Source organism: Artemia sp. Qi Xiang Cuo, chromosome 5 (assembly GCF_049724085.1).
Source record: "Artemia sp. Qi Xiang Cuo chromosome 5, ASM4972408v1, whole genome shotgun sequence".
In the NCBI taxonomy this organism is placed as follows: Eukaryota; Metazoa; Arthropoda; class Branchiopoda; order Anostraca; family Artemiidae; genus Artemia; species Artemia sp. Qi Xiang Cuo.
In genome coordinates, this window is record NC_142798.1 from 52,147,368 (window position 1) to 52,169,971 (window position 22,604).

The window sequence follows — 22,604 nt, forward strand, 5'->3', positions numbered from 1 at the left end:
CGTTTTGTCATCTTTCCTTCTCATTTTTCATTCATTACTCAAACACCCTAACCGTTAAAACTAACTAGCATGCGAAAAGGTTCTTTTAGTAAAATGGTGGATTAACGTATGGAATACACAAATTTTGTCTTAAGTTTATATTGTAATCCATGATTTTAGTTATTAGGCAGAAAGGCTGACGAAGACTTGCCTTTCTACACAATATTCAAATATTCCGGTAATCACCTAATCATAAAACTATGTCAATAAAAAAAGATATTTATTTTTAAAAAAAACTTCCCGAAAAAAACGTTTTACAAAGCAGCATTACAGCCTAAAACAAGCAAAAACTAAAGTCATATAATTAATAAAACTTAAGAAGAACAGAAATTAATTCGAATGAATTAACGACACCTAAAACAAACAGAAATTAAAATGAATAATCAAGTCAAACTGATCCCCACGCGCCTTTATGGGGATCAGTGCAATATTTTTGTTTCATGTATATATTTTTTGTTGGGGAATATATCTTATCAAACAGTAATTGCCACGACTGAAAGTTAGATTTCTGCACCATAAACTCTATTAAGGCTAAACTGTCATTTTTTTAATTGTGAAAAAACTTGTTTTGCTGTTTATTTAATTTCTGTTGGCATGAATAATACCACAAGATACGGCGTATTTCCGGGGCTGAAACAATAGCAAATAAGCAAATGTAAGTAACGGTAGCCAGCTTCTAGAACACATCTTTAGTTCTTTCGGAGATTATGGGAAAATATTTTAAAAGGTTCACTACTTTTTTGCTTTTTTTATCCAGCAGGTCACCCACAAAGACACGCTCATCACCAATCTGACTGTTTACACGTAAAACTAAGACATAATACATATAAATATGCTTAGGTCTAAAGAGCTCTTTTGTTCTGTGATGAGGTCTAGCCATATTTCCATGAATGTTGATAGGACAGCTTAAAACAGCTTCAGAGTGTGACAGGGTACTTTAAGATAACATTGATTATGTGAAGAATAATTGCAATTTTTAGCAAGAAAAATATCTATAAATTTTTTCACTTTTAAGTACAGTAATTATAGTGAGTACCAAGCTTTTGCAAAGACAAAGGGGGATTTCCTCCTTTTGGAAGAAACTAAAAGTTGTAGCATTAAAGTAACACTGAATTATATAAAAAAAAATATCACTAAATGGACAATTACTTCAACAGATTAATTTCCGACCCATCTAAACCTGTGATCAGCAATAATATGGCAAAATCCAAAAATGCAACTAACTTGTTAGTGACTACAGCCAGCAGTCCTCTCCCCTGGGAAAGATTCTGGGGCTTCAAGACGGAGTCAAATCCCTCCAAAAATGAAAAAAGAACAATTTGAAGCTATTGATAAGAGTTAGTTTCCTGGTAAGTAAAGATCAAACATGTCCACCTTTCTCAATAGCATACACAATATGTAAACAATGGAGGAATTGCTGTAACTTTTGACCTCCACTCACTTTTGACTCTTAAAAAGGGCACTAGAACTTTCAATCCTAATAAAAACCTTATATGCACCCGGGCTTACAGCCCTTTCCAAGGGGCTCTGGGGGGTAGTGTCAACCCTGGAGGTATTTGTATATTATCTTGGGAATATTTTGAACAAAATAGATATCTAAAAATTTCGATTGGATGCATTTGAGGAAAAAAGGGATCGGGGCAAAGGCTAGTTGCCCTTCGATCACTTTTGACTCTCAGCTTTCAATTTCCAATCAAATGAACGTCCTAAAAAGTTTATAGGGCCATCCCTTCCATAAAAACCGTATGTGCCCCCGAGGCATAGCTAACAACCCTTTCCCCTAGGCTCTGGAGAATTGTGTCAAACCATAAGGCCTTGTTATATGATCTTTGGACTCTTTTGAACAAAACTACTACATCAAAATTTCGATCGAATTCGTTTGGGGAAAAGAGAATTGGGAGGGCGGAGGGAGGGCTTGTTGCTTCCCGATCACTTTAGACTCTTAAAAAGGACGCCAGAACTTCTGATTTACAATCGAATGAACCCCCTCCAAAGTTTTTACGACCACTCCTTAAACAAAAAGCTTATACGTTAATAATGGGCAACTAGTATAACTTGTAGCCCTTGCCCTGAGGGCTGTGGGGGGGGAGGGGTTGACATCACCAAAGACATAATTAATAGCCTTTCAGCTATGAAGAACAAAATGGCTATGTCAAAATTTCGAGGGGATTTTGATAGGATTTGATAGAATTGATAGGATGTTTGGGGAAAATGAAGGGCGTGGGAGGGGGAGGGTCTGGTTACCCTCCAATCACTTTTGACTCTTAAAAAGAGCACTACAACTTTCAATTTCAAATCGCTCCTTTCGAATTTTACACAACATTTCCTTCTATGCGAAGTGCCTTGGTCAAAAAAAAAAATAATACATTGTGCCCACTTGGCTCTTTACTTAGGCAACGCTTTTGTGCTGCCATTGAAAAAGCGTTGTTTCGTGTCTATAATGTTCTGAGTTTCTTGTTGCAAAGTGTTGCTGGTTCTTTTTCTTTGTTTCTCTTTTTCAAAAGTGTAAACTTTTGAATGTAGTTATCTTGCAATGTATATTGGATTCTAAAACCCTAGGCAGAACAGGGGTTTATAGAATTTATAATGCTTTGTCTTATGGAAATTGGAATCAGAAAAACTAGGTTTATAATACCAAAAAGTGGGACTCGGACAATCTTAATATAGTAGAACGTGTTTCTAAGAACCTTGGAAATAATTTATATACGGATTTCTGAAGTGTTTAAGTTAGTTCCTCTCCTACAGTACTTCTGTAAAATTCTTCCCCTGTGTTTGTTTTCAAACCATGTATATAGACTTTGTAGAATAAATGAATAGTTTATAGTAAGGAGACTCTTATAGCTCCTCCCACGTGAACCCTTAGCTCTGAAAGATTTGGCTACAAGCTTACCAATGCACACATACTAATATCAGAGGTTTATCGATGTAAACCTAGACATCACCAGAAAGGAGTAGTAAAGGTTTACAACAGCGTCATTTGGCGTCTATGTTGTTCCAAAAATCTTATTGTTCAGTGTTTCTTTTTCTTTGTCTCAAAATAGTGTTATTTGGTGTTATAAGTTTCTTATTGCTTAATTTTTCTGTTTCTTTGCTCCTGCTAATCAAAATAGCGTTTTTTGATGTCTATAGTGTTATAAATTTTTTATTGCATAGTGTTTCTGGGTCTTTTCCTCTCTTTCTTTGTTTCTGTTTTTCAGAACGACGTCATTTGGTGTCTATATTGTTCAGTTTTTTCCTTTTCTTTGTGTTTCAAAATTTCTTTTTAAGCGGGGTTCACTAGAACTAGTTATATAATTTCCAGCAAAAACCGTCCATTTCTTACAAAGAGACAGATAATCCATTTATTACAACATTGATCATGCAAAAGAATATTCAGCGTCCCGATATTAGGATAATGAAACAACCTTCATCAAGCCGATTCATTAGTAGGCTAAGATCTTCTTTTAAAAGAGAAAAAGCAAAGGGACTTACCTTTGAAAATTTATTTTTTCTATAGTAATCCCATCTTTTTAACATTGATATCCATTTTCTTTCTCTTCTTCTAGAAACAGCAGCTGAGATCGGGTCACTGAAAAAAACAAAATAATGATACTGTTAAAACATTTAGAGTCATGGAAAGGATTGAGGACATGCAGTTTCCTATTTTCTGACTTGAGGAGCTTGAACGTTAAAGCTGTTATTCTCAGACTCATTACAACAAAAATTTGCCGGCTCGTTGCTGCTAATTCTTTAATTCAAAAAAATCTGATGAGATTAGGGCTGGGTTTACCTACTTGAAGAACCTATCCCAAGGCGATCAGTTTTTACGTTTTAGCTTCAAATATATGAATATACATTATACAATAATAAAAAAAAGTGTTTCAGTAAGCCTATTCTTAAATCTGATCCCGGTGAAGATAGCCCTTAGAATGTCCAATTTAAATGTCATTTCTTTCTTTTTCGTAACTTTATCTCTTTTGTTCTTGCATCAATTATCTTCCCAAGTATGTCTTAACGGGACGAGTATGTGCACTGTCTTTGTGATTGTGCTTGTTTTATCTAATTAGCATTGATATTGCACCACATCAGAGCCGGGCTTTCAGGCTCAGCGGGTTCGAGCACGGGTTGTTCTCGTCTAGTGCATCAAGCGTTGTGCATCAGTGCATCAAACACGGGGTTGAAACTTCGAACCCGCCGAAACTAGACGAAAAACTTGAAACTAGACGAGAACAACCCGTGTTCTAACCCGCTGAGCCTTAAAACAGGGCTCAGGTAGGAGTTAACTTCTTGGAACGGTGGACAAAGCACATCGACCATGATTTTTTTTTTTTTTTTTTTTTTTAATTTGCACTATTTAAAGTACCAAAATTTGTCTCCTTGTTCTATTTTGACTTTTCCAGACTTTATTGCTATGTACATTAGTGGGGGAAGAGATGGATCTAAAGCTATGTGTTACTTTTTCAATTCTTTCATTTCAATTCATCTGTTTGGAGGATCAAATCTTGAAAGATAAATTCTTCAAAGATCAAATCTTCAACCAAAATCAAGTTTACATACCATATACCAGTAATGTTGTGGGTATCGGTAGCTTGAAATAATGGTAGGTGTGGTCTAGCAACGAAGTTATACACGCGAGACTTTTTAGTATAAGGCATGAATCGCTATGATTTAAAATATAGAGATTTCTATTCTAGAAAATTTAGAAAAGACCAAAGAGAATAAAATAAAAGTATTTAAAAAAAATTCATCTCCAAATGCCATAAAAAGTTCACAAAAAGAAAGAATTTCCAACTAAACGGAAAAATTGGAATTTTTAAGACTAACAGTGAGAGCATGGAGCAGTCAGGAAATATTTTACATCTACTCAAGGACAACTTTCTAAGACATTATCGCCAGAAGCTTTGATTTTGAGTGAAAAAAAATTCCGATTTTCAACGCTTTAGAGCGCATGAAGATAAAACATTTTGTTTCGTTTTTATTCTGAGGAAATTAATAAAAAAGTTTTTATATAATAGTAAAAGAAATTCGTCTTAACTAAAGTAAAGAATGATGATAATCTTGTCGAAAAAAAAATCGTTGGAAGCCACAAATAGCGGATTACGCAACCACAGATCTATAAAAATAAGACACAGGACCATAGAACAAATTATTTTCTGCATTACTGGTAGAAAATCTCAAAATTGTCCGCTATACAGCTTTTCATGTATATTGCATAGGATACATAATAAAGAAACTTAAACAAACCATGAGATAAAACTAATCCAAAATCTTGTCTTTTAGCTTAAACAAGCCAAAATCCTGTCTTTTCTACGAGAATTGAGAGTGAGAGAGAGAGAGAGAAGTACAATCAAGGCGGACGCACCACTCGTTGTGTCTTTTTATACTCTTTTGGAATATACTAATCACTTCTAATTGCCCCCCGCTCTTATGGGCAAATATGCACAAGAGGGATCGGAGGGCAACCAGCCCCCTTGTCATTTCTAGATGTCCCCTCCCCTCAACACTGATCAAAATTTTTAAGAAGCCATTTTGTTCAGAATTGTCAAAACACCTAATAAACATGCCTCAGGGGATGCCTACCCCCGCAGCCCTCGTGGCAAGGATTATAAATTATGCAATTTGCCCATTGTTTACATATAGGATTTATCATTGGGAAAAGGGGGAGTATTTGGTTCTATGTGTGTCCGAAAAGGCTAAGGGTATTAAAACAGAACTTAGGGAAATTTTGAGGGATATAAAGAACTAAATCAAAAAACGCAATGTGCATCCAGTTTATCAAAAAGGCGAATCTGCAATATTTTAGAAACGGCCGAGAGTATTGAGCTGACATCTTTCAGCACATGTTGAGGGGGACGTTGAAAAGTGAAAAGAGGGCAACCAGCCCCCTCACATGCCTTTTTTAGCTTCCCCCCCCCCCAAAGACATCCGATCAAAAGTTTGAAATCCATCTTGTTTAAATAGTCTAAAGGTCAAATAAATATGCCTCTGGGAATGATATAAACCCTTATAGCCCCTGGGGCAAGGCCTATAAATTATGCAAGTTGCCCATTGCTTATATAGTAGGTTTGTTATTGTTTTGTATTGACGCCCGGTCGACCGCCGCCGATGTGTCGTAACGCCGCCAGCCCGCCGCCGCACGAGACAGCGGCGTTCGGAAAACTTTGAATTAATTTGCGCCAATTCTTTATTGCGTGAACCGTATTTTAGAGCTTTTCTTTTCTCGTATGGATAAGGATTTCGATTTTGCTGCTTAGAAATCATGTGCGGTTTACGAAATTAACAAAGAAGTTCGAACACAAACAGTCTGCAAGAATTCCTTGTAATTACAGGGTGATTTTTTATTCAGCACTAGTTCTTGTAGCGCATCCATTGAATAAACAATTGTCCTTCGAACAGACCAGATTAAATTACAGGTAGGAACTTGCGATTTAAGGACCTCTCTATTTCAAGACGCCTTGGTATAGCAAAGAATCAATATTTCATTAGTCCTTGCCCTAAGCAAGTGTTTATAAATACTGAAGTTTTTATTCCGTGACGTAGTAGCGTTACTTGTAACGCGAGGTACTGAAAATTCTCAAGTCCCTAACTGTTAAATTCTGAATTTAACATTGAGGATAATTAATGGGTTTCCCTACTTGTCACAAACCACTGGAGGTGTATTAACTAGGAGCAGACTAGGGCGTGTCTAATTACAGGAGGGGGACCTACTTCAGACATCGAAAGAAATGAATGGGAAGGAAACTACAAATGCAAGTCTCCCTAATCACCATCACAATAGTTATTATACTACTACTACAACTACTAACAAGACACTGCAGCAACAAGCCGCCTGAGGCCAAAACAGCAACGCAAGCTCCTTCTTTATCCCAGTCTATTCAAAGCCTCTCTCTTTAGACCCTCCCAGGAAGTTCCCATTTCCTTTGAATTTCTTTATTACATCCTCCCACCCCAACCGTGGACGACCTGCTTTCCGTTTAGCCTAAACGGTTGACCGAAACCGACAATCTTCGGCAATCTGTCATCCTTCATCCGCAAAACGTGCCCTAGCCATCTCAACCTTTCTCTCATTAGCCCTAGAAAGCGAGATTGAACCACACTTCTCAAACAGCCTACTATTTGAAATACGGTTAGTCAGCCAGGTGTCCAGTACAATCCATAGGCAATTTCTCTGGAAAACATCAAGCAAATGTTCATCCGCTTTTCGGAGCGCCCATGATTCAGAACCATATTTGACCACCAACACAGAAGCTTCAAATATTCTAATCTTGGTTTGCAGACTTATCTTCCAATTCTTCCAAACTACTTTTAACCGTGAGAAAACCCCCTGAGCCTATTCTACTTTTCACATCTTCACTGCTCCCATCGTCTTTACTAATAATACTACCAAGGTAAGTGAAGCTGTCCACCTGATCAACCTTTTCTTTACCCACCGTCACCTTTTCAAAGTCACCATTCCTAGGCTTAGCGACTTAGTTTTCTAAACATATGTTTTTAAACCTATTTTAGCCCCCTGAACTCGCAAAACCTCTAAAAATTCATTCATTTTGCTCACACTTTCATCTAGGATGCTTCAATCATCAGCATAATCCAGGAAAGTGTTTCCTCCTCATTTGATTCTGTGATCTCCCGTTGCCTTTCCTGTGCTCCTTAAGACAAAGTCGATCAAAATGATCCGTATAAATGGGGGTAGAACACAACCCTGATTAACTCTTGATTGAATACGAAACCAGATACTAACCTCTTTTCCTACTTTAAACGCAGCAGTGTTATTCCTGTACATAGTACTAATCACTCTCATATATTTGCCTGGTATACCATTCAAGGATAAGACCTTCGCTAAAGCTCTTCTATCAACAGAATCGAACCCTTGCCCATAATCTATAAAACTGAGGACCAAAGGAGTTTGATAACTCAAGAAGCTTCTCAATTATTAACCTAAGAGTGAAAATTTGGTCGACACATCCTCTACCTTAGCAGCAGCGCACCGCGGCTGCTATTTTTGGCCCCACCGCCTCCGGTGTTCCCTTATCGGCGCTGCGCAGGGGTCTCAATATCTCAGGGACGGCTGAGAGTATTCAGTTAGAACTTTCGAGGCAGGTTCACGGGGATCCTCGAAAGTGAAGGGAGGGCCAGCCCTTCCCCAGCTGCACCATTTAGATGCCCATTCCCCATCACTGATTGAAATTTTGAAAAAAAAACGTTGTATCCAAAAAAGTCAAAAAGTTTAATATCTATGTCTCCGGGGATGTCATCAAATTCCCCCACAGACTCCGGGGTAAGGGTTGTGAATTATGCAATTTGCTTTTTATTGATAAGCAGGATCTATCCTTGAGGAAAGGGGAATTTTTATCCTGAGTGGGTCCAAAAAAGCCCTTAATATTAAGGTGAACCTTCAGGGAATAGTGAGGGGATGCTGAACTAAATCAACCACACAGTATGCATCTAGGCTATCAAAGGGGTAATCTGCAATATCTTAGGAATCGCCAAGGGTATTAAATTGAAACTTTCAGGGCCACAATAAGTACTACTACCACTGTGGCTGCAACTACAACTAGCTGCAATGGCGATTTTGACTACTTGTGACTGCAACTTGTGACCTTGACCTTGACTACTTCTATTTCCGAGTACTTTCAAGAAATACTAAGGAATTTTGTTGAACAAAACTAAAATAAACTATGTGAACAAATAAACTTTCAAATGGGGATAAATACATTTATTTAGACAGTGAAAAACCAGGTACAAAAGTCCAGAACAGATACAAAACAGGAAGTCTTCTACTGAAGACGGTCGCTGTATATGTGACCGAAATATCTGGACTTTTGTACCTGTTTTTTCACTGTCTAAATAGATGGATTTATCCTCATTTGAAAGTTTATTTGTTCGTCTTAGAAGGGCAGTGTGGTCTAAGAAAACAACAGCTAATTTAAAAGTGTTATGTCGAAAATAAACTATGTGCATGCTGGTTGTCAAAAGGGCGCATCAGAAAAGAACCCCTCTTGTCTACTTTAGATCCCCCCCTCGACACTGATCAAATCCTGAAATAGCCAATTTGTTCAAAACAGTCAAAAGGTCTAATAACTATGTCGCTGTGGATGCCAAGCCCCCCACAGACCCAGTGGAAAGGGTTGTAAATTATGGAATCTGCCCAATGAGTACATACAGGATTTATCATTAGGAAAGGTGTGGAGAGTTGTTCAATCCTGAGTGTGACAAAAAAGGCTAAAGGTATTAAGATGAAACTTGGGGGAATATTAAGGGAGAGGTTAAACGAAATTAAAAGGTATCATGTGCATCCAGGTTATCAAAAGGGCGTGCAATGCCTAAGGAGGGGCTAAGAGCATTAAACTGAAGCTTTCAGCACCACTATTGCAACTACGTTCTATGGCAGCATTTGCTACTATTTGTGACTGAGACTGCGACTATGAGTACTTACTACTACTTGCATGTGTAACTACTTGCGACTTCAACTACCACTACTTATGACTGGAACTACGACTAATAACGACGGCTACTGCGACTACTTGTGACTGCGGTCGTGGCTACTTGCATCTACGACTGCAACTAGTTACGACTGTGGCTGCTCGTGACTGTGATTACTTGAGACTGTGACTGCAAATAGGGCTACTTGCGATGGTGAATGTGCGTAATTGCGACTGAGACTATATGCAATTGTGACATCTTGCAACCGTGACAACTTACGACTATAACTACTTGCGACTACTTGCGACTGTGATTAATAGCAACTGCAACTGCTATTACTGCAACTGCGATAGCGACAACTACTACTAGCACTGCTACAACTTTTGCGAATGCAACTATGACTGCAAATCCTACGACAATTAATACTACGACTAGAACTACTGAACTAAATTAAAAAAGTTTAACTACATTCAGCTTCTCCAAATGACATAGTGCGTCAAGGTTGTCAAAAGAGCTTATGTGCAATATCTCACCGATGGCTAAGGTTATTAAGCTGAAAATTTTAGGGAATGTTGAGGAGATGTTGCACTAAATCACCTGTCAAAAGGGCATATCTGGGCGTATCTAAATTGATCTCAGGGACAGCTACGGATATTAAGTTGAATCTTTCAGGGAATGCTAAGGGGGATGTTAAACAAAACCTAAAGACACTATATGCATCTAGGTTGCCGGTTTCAAGTTGAAACATTCACAAAGTCGTGCTTAAATCAAGAGCATCAGAGAGGTTTTTCTTAATTGCCAACAGCTCGACTACATGAATGTAGTCAATAATCAAGCATGGTAGTTCTCAGCCAAATCACAATAAGCATCCAGTTTGCTGAGCGTTCTATCGACAGGACGAACTGTAATAGGTACAGTAAAGAAGATCCAATCTGTAAAGAAAATGAGCCTGCTTGAGCTTATGTTGCAGGGATGTTATTCACCAAGGGCTTCTCGAAATAAAGTAGTGCCATGGAAAAACCAAAACTCTACTTGAAGAGCAATAGCATCTGCAGCTTCGGATCGGGAAACTGTCGTTTTAAGGTCAATACCTATAATTGAGGTCCTTTTCGAAAGGAAGCTAAAGTAAGGACCACAATAGCCGAAAATAAAATTGCAAGCTCTGAGGTCATCTCCCATCGTCGTAGTCAACTTTTCATAGGATGTACTAAAAGGTTATCTGTAGAACTGATGAACTGAAACTTGAGTTGGCTTTGAGCCTCTCTGCTAAAATAAGATGGGTCCAAATCTCCGATAATATTGTCTGATGAAATCAACCTCCATTCTTTTGGGAAACTGCACTGCACTGTCAATTGCAATTTAAATACACTACACTATCATTTAAATATCTTGGAGTATTTGCTTCTAATTGAACTCCTTTTGTGTTCTTTCTCTATTGTTATACCATGTTAACTTATGGGCCATTTTATGACTAAATCGACACCAACAAATCCAAAAAATCACACACAATAAAAAGTTTTCGTCCTTTCTTACCGGAACCAAAGGAATCAGAGAGGAGAGCCAAACTCAAATATGTAATTATACCCAATATACCATCACCTCCTAAAAGGAGATGTAGGTAAGAACAATTGTATTTTATTTTAAAGATTATGTTTTGTAAATTACAAAATCGCGTAGATATAGCAGTTTCCTTTAAAATTAGCCCTTAAACAGCTCTCTACGACGTTCCAGTGAAAAGGAAAAAATAAAAGAGGACACATCAGTGCTACCCATGCAACAAAAGGGATTTTCCTTGTTGTTCAAGCCAGAAAACACCTGTATAAGATTTTCGGCCATGGCAATTCCAATGGTGTACTTTTTGCTTCGACCAAACCTGTTTTGTAGGGGTTTCCAGCTATTTTTGAGAGTTCCATAAATTTGTTTTCGAAATAACATTTTACTATTAAGACTAATCGAAATAATAGTTACCATTCCTGAATCAGCTACAAGTAGCAATTTTTTCTGTCTAGCCAGTTTTTTTTAAAACGTTTTTAATTTTTGGTTAATATGGAAAGTGGGTCGTTCTCTGCTAGCTTTCAGCTATCGCTGTAACCATGATATTGTCTTTGGAACGGAGAGAAACGATGATAACCTAGTTCTGGCAGCAAATGAAGTTTCTCGTGCCTTTGAATCTGGCGTCCACCCTCAGCTGCTATGTTCTGCGAAGAGTCGGAGCCGTGATACTTCAGTTGAAAGGGTATTCAAAAACATTTATGCGGGGCTTAAGGTCATTATATGAAATACTTGCTCCAAATGGATTTGTATCAAACAAAGCTTCGATTAGAGTGAGGAAAGGTATCCGCCAAGGAGGTATAACGTCACCGCCCCTAGATAACATTAGCATTTTAAAAGCTCAGGAGAAAGTTACGACTAGTTGCGTAATTAGACCTTTCACGTTATTATGCTGATAGTTTTTTTAAACTTTAGCTGGTTACCAATTGAGGAAAATTTTCTGTGCTTAGTCGCGAATATGGAAAAAAAAGGTTTGCACTTCAACGCATCAAGAGTGAGATTCTTATTTTTGGCCGGTCTCGGGCTATGACAGAGGGAGTGCAGCTAGGAAGTCAAAATAGTTCCCCATCTCCAAATATTAAGTAATCAAATCAAGACGTTCCATCTTGCTTGAAAATCTTGGTGAAAAATAGGGAAAACCCCTTGGACTTTTTGGTTGCTGCAAAGCGTGATACAACATGCAAATACTACCCAGCAAGGCCGTACCCAGAGGGGGGGGGGGGTTAGGGGGGATTGACCCCCCCCGGAATGTTTTTTGACTTGTAAAAAAGTAATAAATATAGATATAAACAAATTTTGTATGCGCTTTTTGAGGTTTTTTGTGTACCCCCCCCCCCCCCGAAAAAAAACTTCGAGTAAACCCCCTCCGAAAAAAATCCTGGGTACGGCCTAGCTACCCACAGTCTACAACTCATTCGCTCTCCCGCATGTCATTGCTCTTTTTCCTTTCCGGAACATCTTTACGTGCACTGACAAAAAAAAGTATAAGGTCAAGAGTATTTTCGTTAGTATTTCGATTAGTTAGAAAGGCAGCTAGGAATATTGGTAAAAATACTTTATGCTTAATGAAGATGAGGAGGGGCCTGTACATGAATTACTTAAGTGATAGACCATATGACTATGAATTACAGAGGCATGAAGTGGAGGCCATTCATAAAAATGCTGAAAATCTGGAAGATACAGCGAGACGGCATAACAGTAAAATATTGTACTAGCATGTTAATAAGTTGAGAGGGAATAGTCCATCTGGACTTGAGAGGGACTTGTTAAAGGTAGGAACGGGGCTACCATTAGTGATAAGGAAAGAGTTAAAGAGAGATGGGTAGAACATTTTGAGAATGTGCTAAACCGTCATAGTTGCAGGAAACGATATAGAAAAGAATGAAGAAGTTTGTGACACTTATGAGGTGAATGAAGATTTATTTTTTCAGGAAGAATTAGTGACAGTACTAACAGGATTAAAAAATAACAAGGCTCCAGGTGCTGATGGTGTGGTAAATCGGTTTTACATATAGTTGTTATGAAGTTAGAGTTAAATTACTGAAGACTATCAATGCGATTTCTGGACATGGGGAAGTACCTAATGAACTATAATTAGACCCCTCTATACGAAAGGTGATAAGTGTGACTGTGGTAATTATAGAGGCATTAGCTTGGTTTCTGCAGGAAGCAAAATACTTAGGATAATCATAATTTTTAGACTTGGAGATGCTGTAGATAAAGTTTTAAGAGAAGAACAGTGTGGTTTTAGGAAGGAAAGAGGATTTGCTGACCAAATTTTCCCTCTTAGATTAATAATTAAGAGGTGTCTGAGTCATCATGCCCTTTTAGTCCTCAGTTTTATAGATTATGAGCAAACGTTTGATTCAGCTGATGGAAGAGCTTTAGCGAAGACCCTATCCTTAAATGGTATAACAGCTAAATACATTAAAGTGATTAGCGCTACGTATAAGAATAACATTGCTGCAGTTAAGGTAGGGAATGAGGTTAGTAGCTGGTTTCATATTAAATCAGGAGTGAAGCAGGGTTGCGTCCTATCTCCATTTATATGGATCATTTTGATGGACTTTGTACTCAAGAATACAGCAAATGCAATGGGAGAACACGGAATCAATTGGGGAAATAAATATCTCCTAAACTTGGATATGAGCTTTTAGAGGTTTCGTGAGTTCAGAGTGAAGGAATATGTGTGAAAATTAATGTTAAGAGGACTAAGTCGCTAAGATTAGGAATAAGTGAAGGCGAAGAGGTGATGATGGTTAACGAGAAGATCGATCAAGTCGACCGCTTCACTTGCGTAGGTAGCATTATTAGTAAAGGCATTTGGTGCAGTGAAGATGTTAAAAGTAGAATAGCCAAGGTCCAGGGTGTTTTTTCGCAACTGAAAAAAGTTTGGAAGAATAGGAAGATGAATGTGCAAACCAAGATTAGAATATTGCAAGCTACAGCAATGACAACGGTCAGATATGGTTCTGAAGCTTGGGCGTTCCAAAAACGAACGAGGATTTGCTAGATCTCTTTCCAGAGGAATTCCCTACGGGATGTTTTAGATACCCGACTGACTGACCATATCTCAAACGGTAAGCTATAAGAGAATTTGGGTCAATCCCTCTTTCTTGGGTTATAATGACATAAATGTTGAGACGGCTAGGACACGTTCTGCGGATTAAGGATGACAGATTGCCCAGGATCGTCCTCGTCGAGCAACCGTCAAATGGGTTGGGAGGATGTCATAAGGAAAGATTTAAGGGAAATGCAAACTTCTTGGGAGGGTGTAGAGGGAGGCTTTAAATAAACTGAGATGAAGGAGGAGGGTGCGTCGATGTGTTGCCCTCAAGGGGCTTGAGTTGTAAATAGTTGTTAATAACCGACTTGCAATTAGGGAATAATTGTTAATATTCGAGCAGTGAGTTATTGATAGTAGAAGTAATTTTGATATGCGAAATTTCTCTTGGGAATTCTCCTATGGTCTAGAAATAGGCGGCTGATCATCACTTGTGATTTGGCTGATCCCCTGGCTGCAGCAGAAATTCACCATGTAAGGTTTTTGAAGGGCTAGATCAGTCTCGTTTATTTTACCAGACTATGATTGAGTGCTAGTTTATTTTCTATTTGTGCACTTTTATGTATGCTGTATTTTTTCTATTTACTCTATAATAACACCTTCGTGAGCTTTTATGGGCAACGAGATCTTTATTCAGCCATTCATTGCAGACAACAAGTTTTGGAACAATCCAATAGAACTGAGAGAAGACGAATAACCGGAAGACCAGTTTTCCTCTTTTTTGGGGAATTTTTTGTGTTTTATTTGGCACCTGCAAAAACTGAGCAAAACAGAGACGACTATTGTTGCTTGATGTCTTTTAAAGCAGTGCATGTTCACGTCACATATCGAGGGGAAAACACTAATTGAGCTATGGGCAAAGAGCTTGCATCACTAGATTCTTAACGTCGGCGAAATTTTACTAGTAACATTAAAAATGTGGTTTTCTTTGTATTTTGCTCAAATTTATAATGGCATTCTGCTTGTTGTAAAGATAAACGCCAGGATATCGCTTAAAATAGCATTATTTAGTCTCTAGTCCAAGAAAATATTCAGCTATTGATTATAAATATTTAAGAATAATGATTTCAGGACCCTAAATAGAACCTCTCGAGACTTTAAGCTGTTTCTAAAATAATTTTTTTTCGACCTATGATCAAGTCACTAAAGATGGTAAAATATAACACAATAGCCGCATCGGTAGTAATTAATAAACCCAAGTTTTTTTGTTGTTTTTTTTTTTTTAAAGTGGTCCACCTTAATATCGATGATTAATCTCACAAAATTTCTATAATATGCTCTTGTCCTGGAAGAAGAAAGGAATATTTGTTACTAGATCAATCATGTAGGATTTTTTAGTTTACTGCCTCTTCTTCCAATATTCAGCTCAAATCCGCACATCAACACTTGATAAGTAATTCATTCATAACAAAATCATTAATGAAAATTCCTATCTATATTTGTTCTACCATTTTTTCTAGACATTAAACTTATTATAACAGTAAAAAATAAACTTACTCCCAAAGGGCGTACTGGCTACCTCCTAAAAACCCATATCTATCTGTTTTAGAAAACGTGGACTCTCCGCTACCAACACTGGTTGCATCATCAGAATCGTCACCGTTAAGTGATCCCACCTTTTTCCTCCTTGGCACAGTTCCAGAAGAAAAAGCACCTGGCAATTCAGATAGCTCATCCTCAGTCTGACTAAGTCGTCGTCCAATTTCACCATTTTTCTCTGAGCCAGAAGGACTCGATTTGACTTCTGGGACATCTTGGAGCTGAAGAACAAGAACAATGATATATATTTTTCTGACAACATACCACCCAAAAAAATTATCAACGCTTACAAGTCACCACTACCGAAATGATAAAAGAAAACTATTAAATAACAACACCTTTAGAAGAATAACAACACATCACAATAACAAACCAAACCCAGTGAGATAGCAGAGTACTTCAATAAATTACAATTTGACTCCTAAACATTTAAATACATTCCATTCTTTAAAGGTCACATCCGTGACATCGCAAAGAAACTCTAAAGTACTACATTTGGTGTTACTTCAGTTAGTTCGATGGATCATTGTTGAAAACGAGAGTTAGCAATCGTTTTCCGGACAAACTTTCTTTGGGATTTTGAAGAAAGTAATATTTTGAAAATGGTATAAGGAAGTAAAAAGTAGTATTTTGGAAAGAGCAAGGTAAATTAAAGCTTCTGAATTCAACTAAAAAATCAAGTCCTGGAAGTTCCCAAAAGTTCCATTGATTTAACTAAACCACTTATCTTTGAAATATTAAAGAAAGTCACTTACCAAGGTAGTATTATTAGTAAAGATGGTAGATACAGTGAAGATGTTAAAAGTAGAATAGCCAAGGCTCAAAGTATTTTTTCACAGTTGAAAAAAGTTCGATAGAAAAGTCTGCGAGCCAAGAATAGATTACTGGAATCTACAGTGATGACAGTGGTCAAGTATGGCTCTGAAATTTGGGCGCTTCGATAGACGGAGGAAAATTAATTAGATATTTTCCAAAGGAATTGTCTACGGATTGCTTTGGGTACCCGTCTATTTGAAACAGTAAGCTGCCTGAAATATGTGGTAGCAAAGCTTTTCAGCAAACCATCTAAGGTCAAATGAAAAGCGGGTCATTCCCGAATTGGCTGGGAAGGGGCCGTACGTCGTAAAAAAATATTTATGGGAAATAGGAACTTCTTGGCACGGTATAAAGAGGGCTTTATAAAGAGATATAAGACGGTATAAAGAGGCTTTAAATAGATTGAAATGGAGGAGGAGCGTACGACGCTGTGTTGGCCTCAGACGGATTGGTGCTGCAGTGAGTTGCAAGTAGTAGTAGTATGTTCATAAAGCAACTGTTAGCCCTAAAGAAGAAAACTGCCGCAATTAAAGAAAGGGAATATACTTCTCAAATAAATTTTGTTGTTTGAGATATTGAAAATGTTTGAACTATAAGATTTGTCTCCCATTGGAAATATTATTTTATGCATCAAAGGATGAGAACCGTGGCTACCATTATTTTGATGGATGAGAACCGTGGCTACCATCATTTTGATGGATGAGAACCGTGGTACCATTATTTTGATGGATGAGAACCGTGGCTACCATTATTTTGATGGATGAGAACCGTGGCTACCATTATTTTGATGAAAACGTACAGACAGATTGGAAAAACCATCAGGATTCATTACTTTTAGAAATGGGGAATCTTTGGGATCTAATAACATTGGTCTTACCTTGTTAGTATCAACGTTTATAAATTATTCTCGAACTAGACAACTCATAGTGAACAAGTAAAAAACAGCAACGTTTTCTGGATTCAGCTTTTAAATTTAATCTAAAGTTGAAATTTAAAGTGAAGAAAGATAAAAGGATTTACACAGATTCACTACTTTAAAAACTAAATACAGCCTAAAGAAAAAGTTCATCAGCTTAAAACATGAAAAATAAATGCTTCAGTGATGGATAATTTCTATCAAGAGTAAAGAATTAGAGAGTATGTTAATTATGGGGAAAGGATGGCCTTTATTTAGTTTTGCAAAGCATTGATACTTTATATATACCAAATTGTCTTGTACACAGGCTATTAGCACCTTAGTTTTACAAAAAGAAAGTGCAAAATATTTGTTACACCAAAACACCAGAATTCCTGGACCCATTCCCAGTCAACTGGGAAATAATTTAAAACCAATTTAACACCCAAACTAGCCAAGAAAGTGGCAACATTGTGTAAAAATCTAAGTAACGCTGGTTGAGTTCGTCTATCAATCTTTCATGTATTGTCGTTTTGAATGGGAAAGCCTGCTTAAGAATTACCGTGATTCATTGTAATTTAAGAAATCATCAAATTAGAGACAAAAATAGGGATTCCTCGAACGAACAGTGTGGGGTGACCCTTCGGTTTTGAAATTGTTGTCTTTTATTTGACCACGGCCTAAAACTATGAAGATTCACAGTAAACACACAGTTTCTTTTGCTAAGCATTCAAACAACTTGGCTAATCAAAAAAAGACTTTAAGCCTTTCTAAAGTCAGAGTAGCTAAACATATAAGTTTGTCAAACAAAATTTTATTAAGTTTAGTCTTACCCACCAAAAGTTACGCGCCTGATAAAATTTGCCTTATTTTCGAATAAAGGGGGAAACAACCCCTAAAAGCCATAGAACTTTAATGAATATCACACCATCAGATTCAGCGTATCAGACAACCCGACTATAGATATTTCAAGCTCCTATCTGCAAAAATGTGGAATTCTGTACTTTTTGCCAGAAGAAAGATCACGGATGCCTGTTTATTTGTTTGTTGTTTTTTTTTACCCAGGAATGATCGTATCGATCCAGTAGTCCTAGAATATCGTGAGAGGGCTCATTCGAACGGAAATTAAAAGTTCTAGTGCCCTTTTTAAGTGACCAAAAAATTGGAGGGCAACTTGGCCCCCTCCCACGCCCATTTTTCTCCTGAAGTCACCCAATCAAAATTTTGAGATAGCCAGTTTGTTCAGCATAGTCAAAAATCTAATAAATATATCTTTGAGAATAACTTAATGCCCCACAGTTCCCAGGGGAAAGGCTGCAAGTTATGAACTTTGCCCATTGTTTACATATAGTATTGGTTAATGAGAATTATAAAGACGATTTCAGGGGGGATTTTTTTATTCTGGTGGGGGAAGGAGGGGAGTTACGGGGTAGGATCTTTCCATGGAGGATGCTTCTTTGGGGAAAGGGACATTCCTATGAGGGGGTCACCGGATTTCCCAGCATTATTTAAAAAACGATCAGAAATTAAATAAAAAACAAGTTTTTAGAACTAAAAGTAAGGAGCAGGATTAAAACTCGAAATGAACAAAAATCATTGCGTAAATGAGAGGGTTCCTTCCATCGTTAGTGCCTCACTCTTTAGGCTAAAGTTTTTTTTAGTACTTTCAAAAGAGCTATCTATTCTAATTAACCGGTCTTTGTGATTCAGGGGTTTGTGATTCGAACAAAATTCGAACTGTAGCGTAAAGAGTGAGGTATTGACTAGGGGGGGGGGCGAACTCACTAATATACGTAATAAAAACATACGACTATAGAAGTTCGTTACGTAAGTTAATTCGTAAGTTACGTCAGAACAAAATTTCGAGAAAGCCATTTAGCTAAAAACAGGGAAAATTAATATACAAATTTCTTTGAATTATTCATGTACGGAGAGCCAAAATCAAAGCTGCATTTAGACCCCGGCGGATCGACCGAACGCCGCCAACAAGAGGCCCGGTCGAACGCCGCCGAAGTGTCGGAACGCCGCAGGCGCGCCGCCGGCAAAGGCGGTGGCGTTCGGTCAACTTTAAATTAATTTTGCGGCAATTTTTTATTGCGTCAACCGCAAAATCGGAGCTTTTCTTCTCGTGTGGTTTAGTATTTCGATTTTTCTGATTAGAAATCAAGCAGGGCTTGCACTATACCCAAATTTTCGAGTATTTCCCCAAAAATCTGTGCGTCACCCCAAAAAAAAATTTGGTTCCCCGAATCCCCGAAAATCACGCAATCACGGTGCCACCCCTAGCGATTTATCACGAATGACTTTCCCTGCTAAATATTACTTTACATACCATAATTCTTCACTACTCTCTGGTTAGTTAATTTTCGTCTTTTGTTACTTTGTATAAAAACCCGACAAAGGCAATATGCTATTGCATTGTAAATATTGCAATATACACAGTTCTTCATATGTTGACAAAAAAGTATCGTCTTTATGAAATGAGTTTGAATCATTTCGAATACAGTTTCCCACTTGCAATCCCTTACATCATTCGTAGTCAAGAATTTTATTTTCAAGTTGAATAGAATTATAGAACGCAACATTCACTACAGTTTGATTTTGAAATTGATAGCAGAAAGATCGTTTCTATAGCCGAATTGTAAGTTTGTAGAATTTTTTTTTCTTTTGCTGTTTTTAGATAATATTTTCTTAATGTTTAATACTCAATTGTTGAACACCTGATAGATTCAAGAAAATACAATCTTCTGTCTGAAAAATATTTTAACCCCCCCCCCCCCCAAAAAAAAAATAACCTTCTATTAAGACAAAATTTTGCTATAGACTAAGCTATGTACAAGGTTGGAGAATTAAAGATTGAAACGGAAGTTATCCCAAAAATATGATTCATAAAAAAATTGTAAATTATTGTCTATAGGGGGGGGGGATAGGGGGCTATAATTTTCAAATGATAATACCTCATTTTATATATTGAAAGCAGGGATGCCAAAAATATATTTATTTTTTTCATTTAAAGCGGAGATGGAAGAAAATAATATCAAATTACCTGGGAACCCATTGAAATATTTTTCATAGACCCAGGGCCCCCCATTGGCACTTCTTCATTGGCTTGGGTATTTTGCGATATCTCATATGCTACTGGCCTAATTTGGCTTTTGTGTGTGCTCCCTTTTAATTAGATTCTTTGGGTCTTATTGAATGCCACGGCGAATCTATGACTCAGTTTTTCAATAGTTTGAGGTGTATCTGAATAATTTCGTCTTTTTTGATGTTGTCTTCATACCCCTTTACTCATACCCTCAATTTTTTTTTCCAAGGAACACTAAGCTGTTTAACGTTATTTCGCGTGTTTGCTTGAACCATATTAAATAGTTTGAACCAAGTGACCTAGTTAATTATTAAATAAATTATTTTTTTAATGTAAAGCTGAGACGGTATCCTATCAAGGTGGTATACAGAGGGGGTGGGGGAGCTATGATATTTAAATGATAATACCTCGATTTTTTTTTGAAAGCAGGGATGCCAATAAGTTATTTTTTTTTTATTTAAAGCAGAGACTGTATCCTATCAAGATGATGGTATCCAGAGGGGGGGGGGCATAGGGAGTTATTATATTTAAGTGATGCCAAAAAGTTAATTTTTTTTAACTTAAAGCAGAGACGGTATCCTATCAAGATGGTATCCAGAGGGGGGGCATAGGGAGTTATTATATTTAAGTGATAGTACTTTGATTTTTTTATTTTATTGAAAGCAGGGATGCTAAAAAGTTTTTTTTTTTTTATTTAAAGCAGAGACGGTATCCTATCACGGTGGTGTCCAGAGGGGGGGTAGGGAATTATTATATTCAAATAATAATATCTTGAATTTTCTTATTGAAAGCAGCCTCTGTCCACACAAAGTGGACAAGTTGATTTTTATTCATGAGAATTATAGCCACATCCCACAGTTAGAATAGACTTCCAAGTTTCACTGAAGGAATTTTTTTCGACCAGTTGACCCCTAGATTTTTTGTCCCTCCACACTATTTTGAGATAAACCCTTTTTTACACATACTAATATTTGGACTTTCATTAGTACACCAGCTTACCCGTCACGCGTTGCCACGATCTTAAAAGAAAGGAAATTCAATGAGAATACCCCTAAGGAAAATTTCTAAACGTTCACTGTCTTAGCTAAAAGTTTTTAACGTCATAATGTTTTCATTTTAGTTTAATTATAATTGAGAAACATATTCGAATCATACAAGATTATGTTGAATTGCTATGCGTGCTCTTCGAAAAGATGTTCAATTTTCTGATATTGTCCATTATATAAATTCATTTAAGTTCGACCAAGCTAATTGGTTGAGACTGACACATTGATTGGAAATTAACTTCCGTTTTCCCTCCAGTACTAAGGTGGGTCATCCACATTTCGTCATTGGGAACTGATGCTTGATTATTTTTTAAGATGAAATTTTAAGTTATCCTTATTCAAAATGATTGTAAATGATTGTGGAAAAAATTGGTAGGACAGGTTGATGTGTTTTTGTGTTTTACATATATTTCTGCTTACAATTGTATGTTCTTTTGTGTAATGTAAATATTGTTTCATGTTTTATGTATGGTATATTTCGACAGTTGGATACTGTTTTGAAATATGAATCAACACATGTAAATTAAAGAAGGAAGAAGCCAAGCAAAAATACTCCGTACAACATATTTGTCCAACCCCTATGATAATTTCGTGAGTTATATTTGATGTTTTTTTTTTTAATTGTTATTAAAAACCCGTTTTTAATACAAGGAAGGCTTTTTAGGAATCTAAAAGAGCAAAAAAAAACGATCAATATCAAAGTCGCCCATTTCAACTGTTTTAAAGGTGACAAAGCAGATATTTGCAAAGGGCATTATGAATAAATTAAGCTTCTATGTTCAAACTTATAATCAAAGCTTTTACCCTAATAACTGAAGAATTTTGTGATACGGTATTTGAAGTTTTGTATGCAGTAGGCCTAATGCTTGATGAAAAAAACTACTAATTTTGATAGTTATTTATGTTAGGAATATATAGCTAATAGATACTTCAACTATTATGCAAGGGTTCTGAAACGACAAAGCCATATCGTTTCTACCAGATTTCTACTTGTCTTGATAAATAACAAAGAAGACCAGTTTCCAGCCAGCTACTTTTGAAGTTTTGAGCTCATGAATAGGCTCAAGTCTGTTGTAAATTTAAGCTGTGATTTGAGAAAGACTGATGAAAACATTAATGTTTGCGGTCAACACTGATCGCGCCGGGGGCGCGCCGCCGACATCTTAC

The 22,604-nt window shown here is 37.0% G+C and overlaps 1 protein-coding gene across 3 annotated transcripts in view; it reads right to left on the reverse strand.

Moving 5' to 3' along the window:
- LOC148952252 (TBC1 domain family member whacked-like) overlaps nt 1–22,604 on the reverse strand; it is a 50,868-nt gene that overhangs the window by 19,582 nt on the left and 8,682 nt on the right. For all 3 annotated transcript variants that reach the window (XM_089089695.1, XM_089089694.1, XM_089089696.1), the window contains exons 3-4: nt 15,551–15,813; nt 3,511–3,607 (exon numbers count right to left, since the gene is read on the reverse strand). In XM_089089695.1, coding sequence (XP_088945821.1) covers nt 3,511–3,607; nt 15,551–15,813 — 360 coding nt within the window. The remainder of the gene's footprint in view (nt 1–3,510; nt 3,608–15,550; nt 15,814–22,604) is intronic.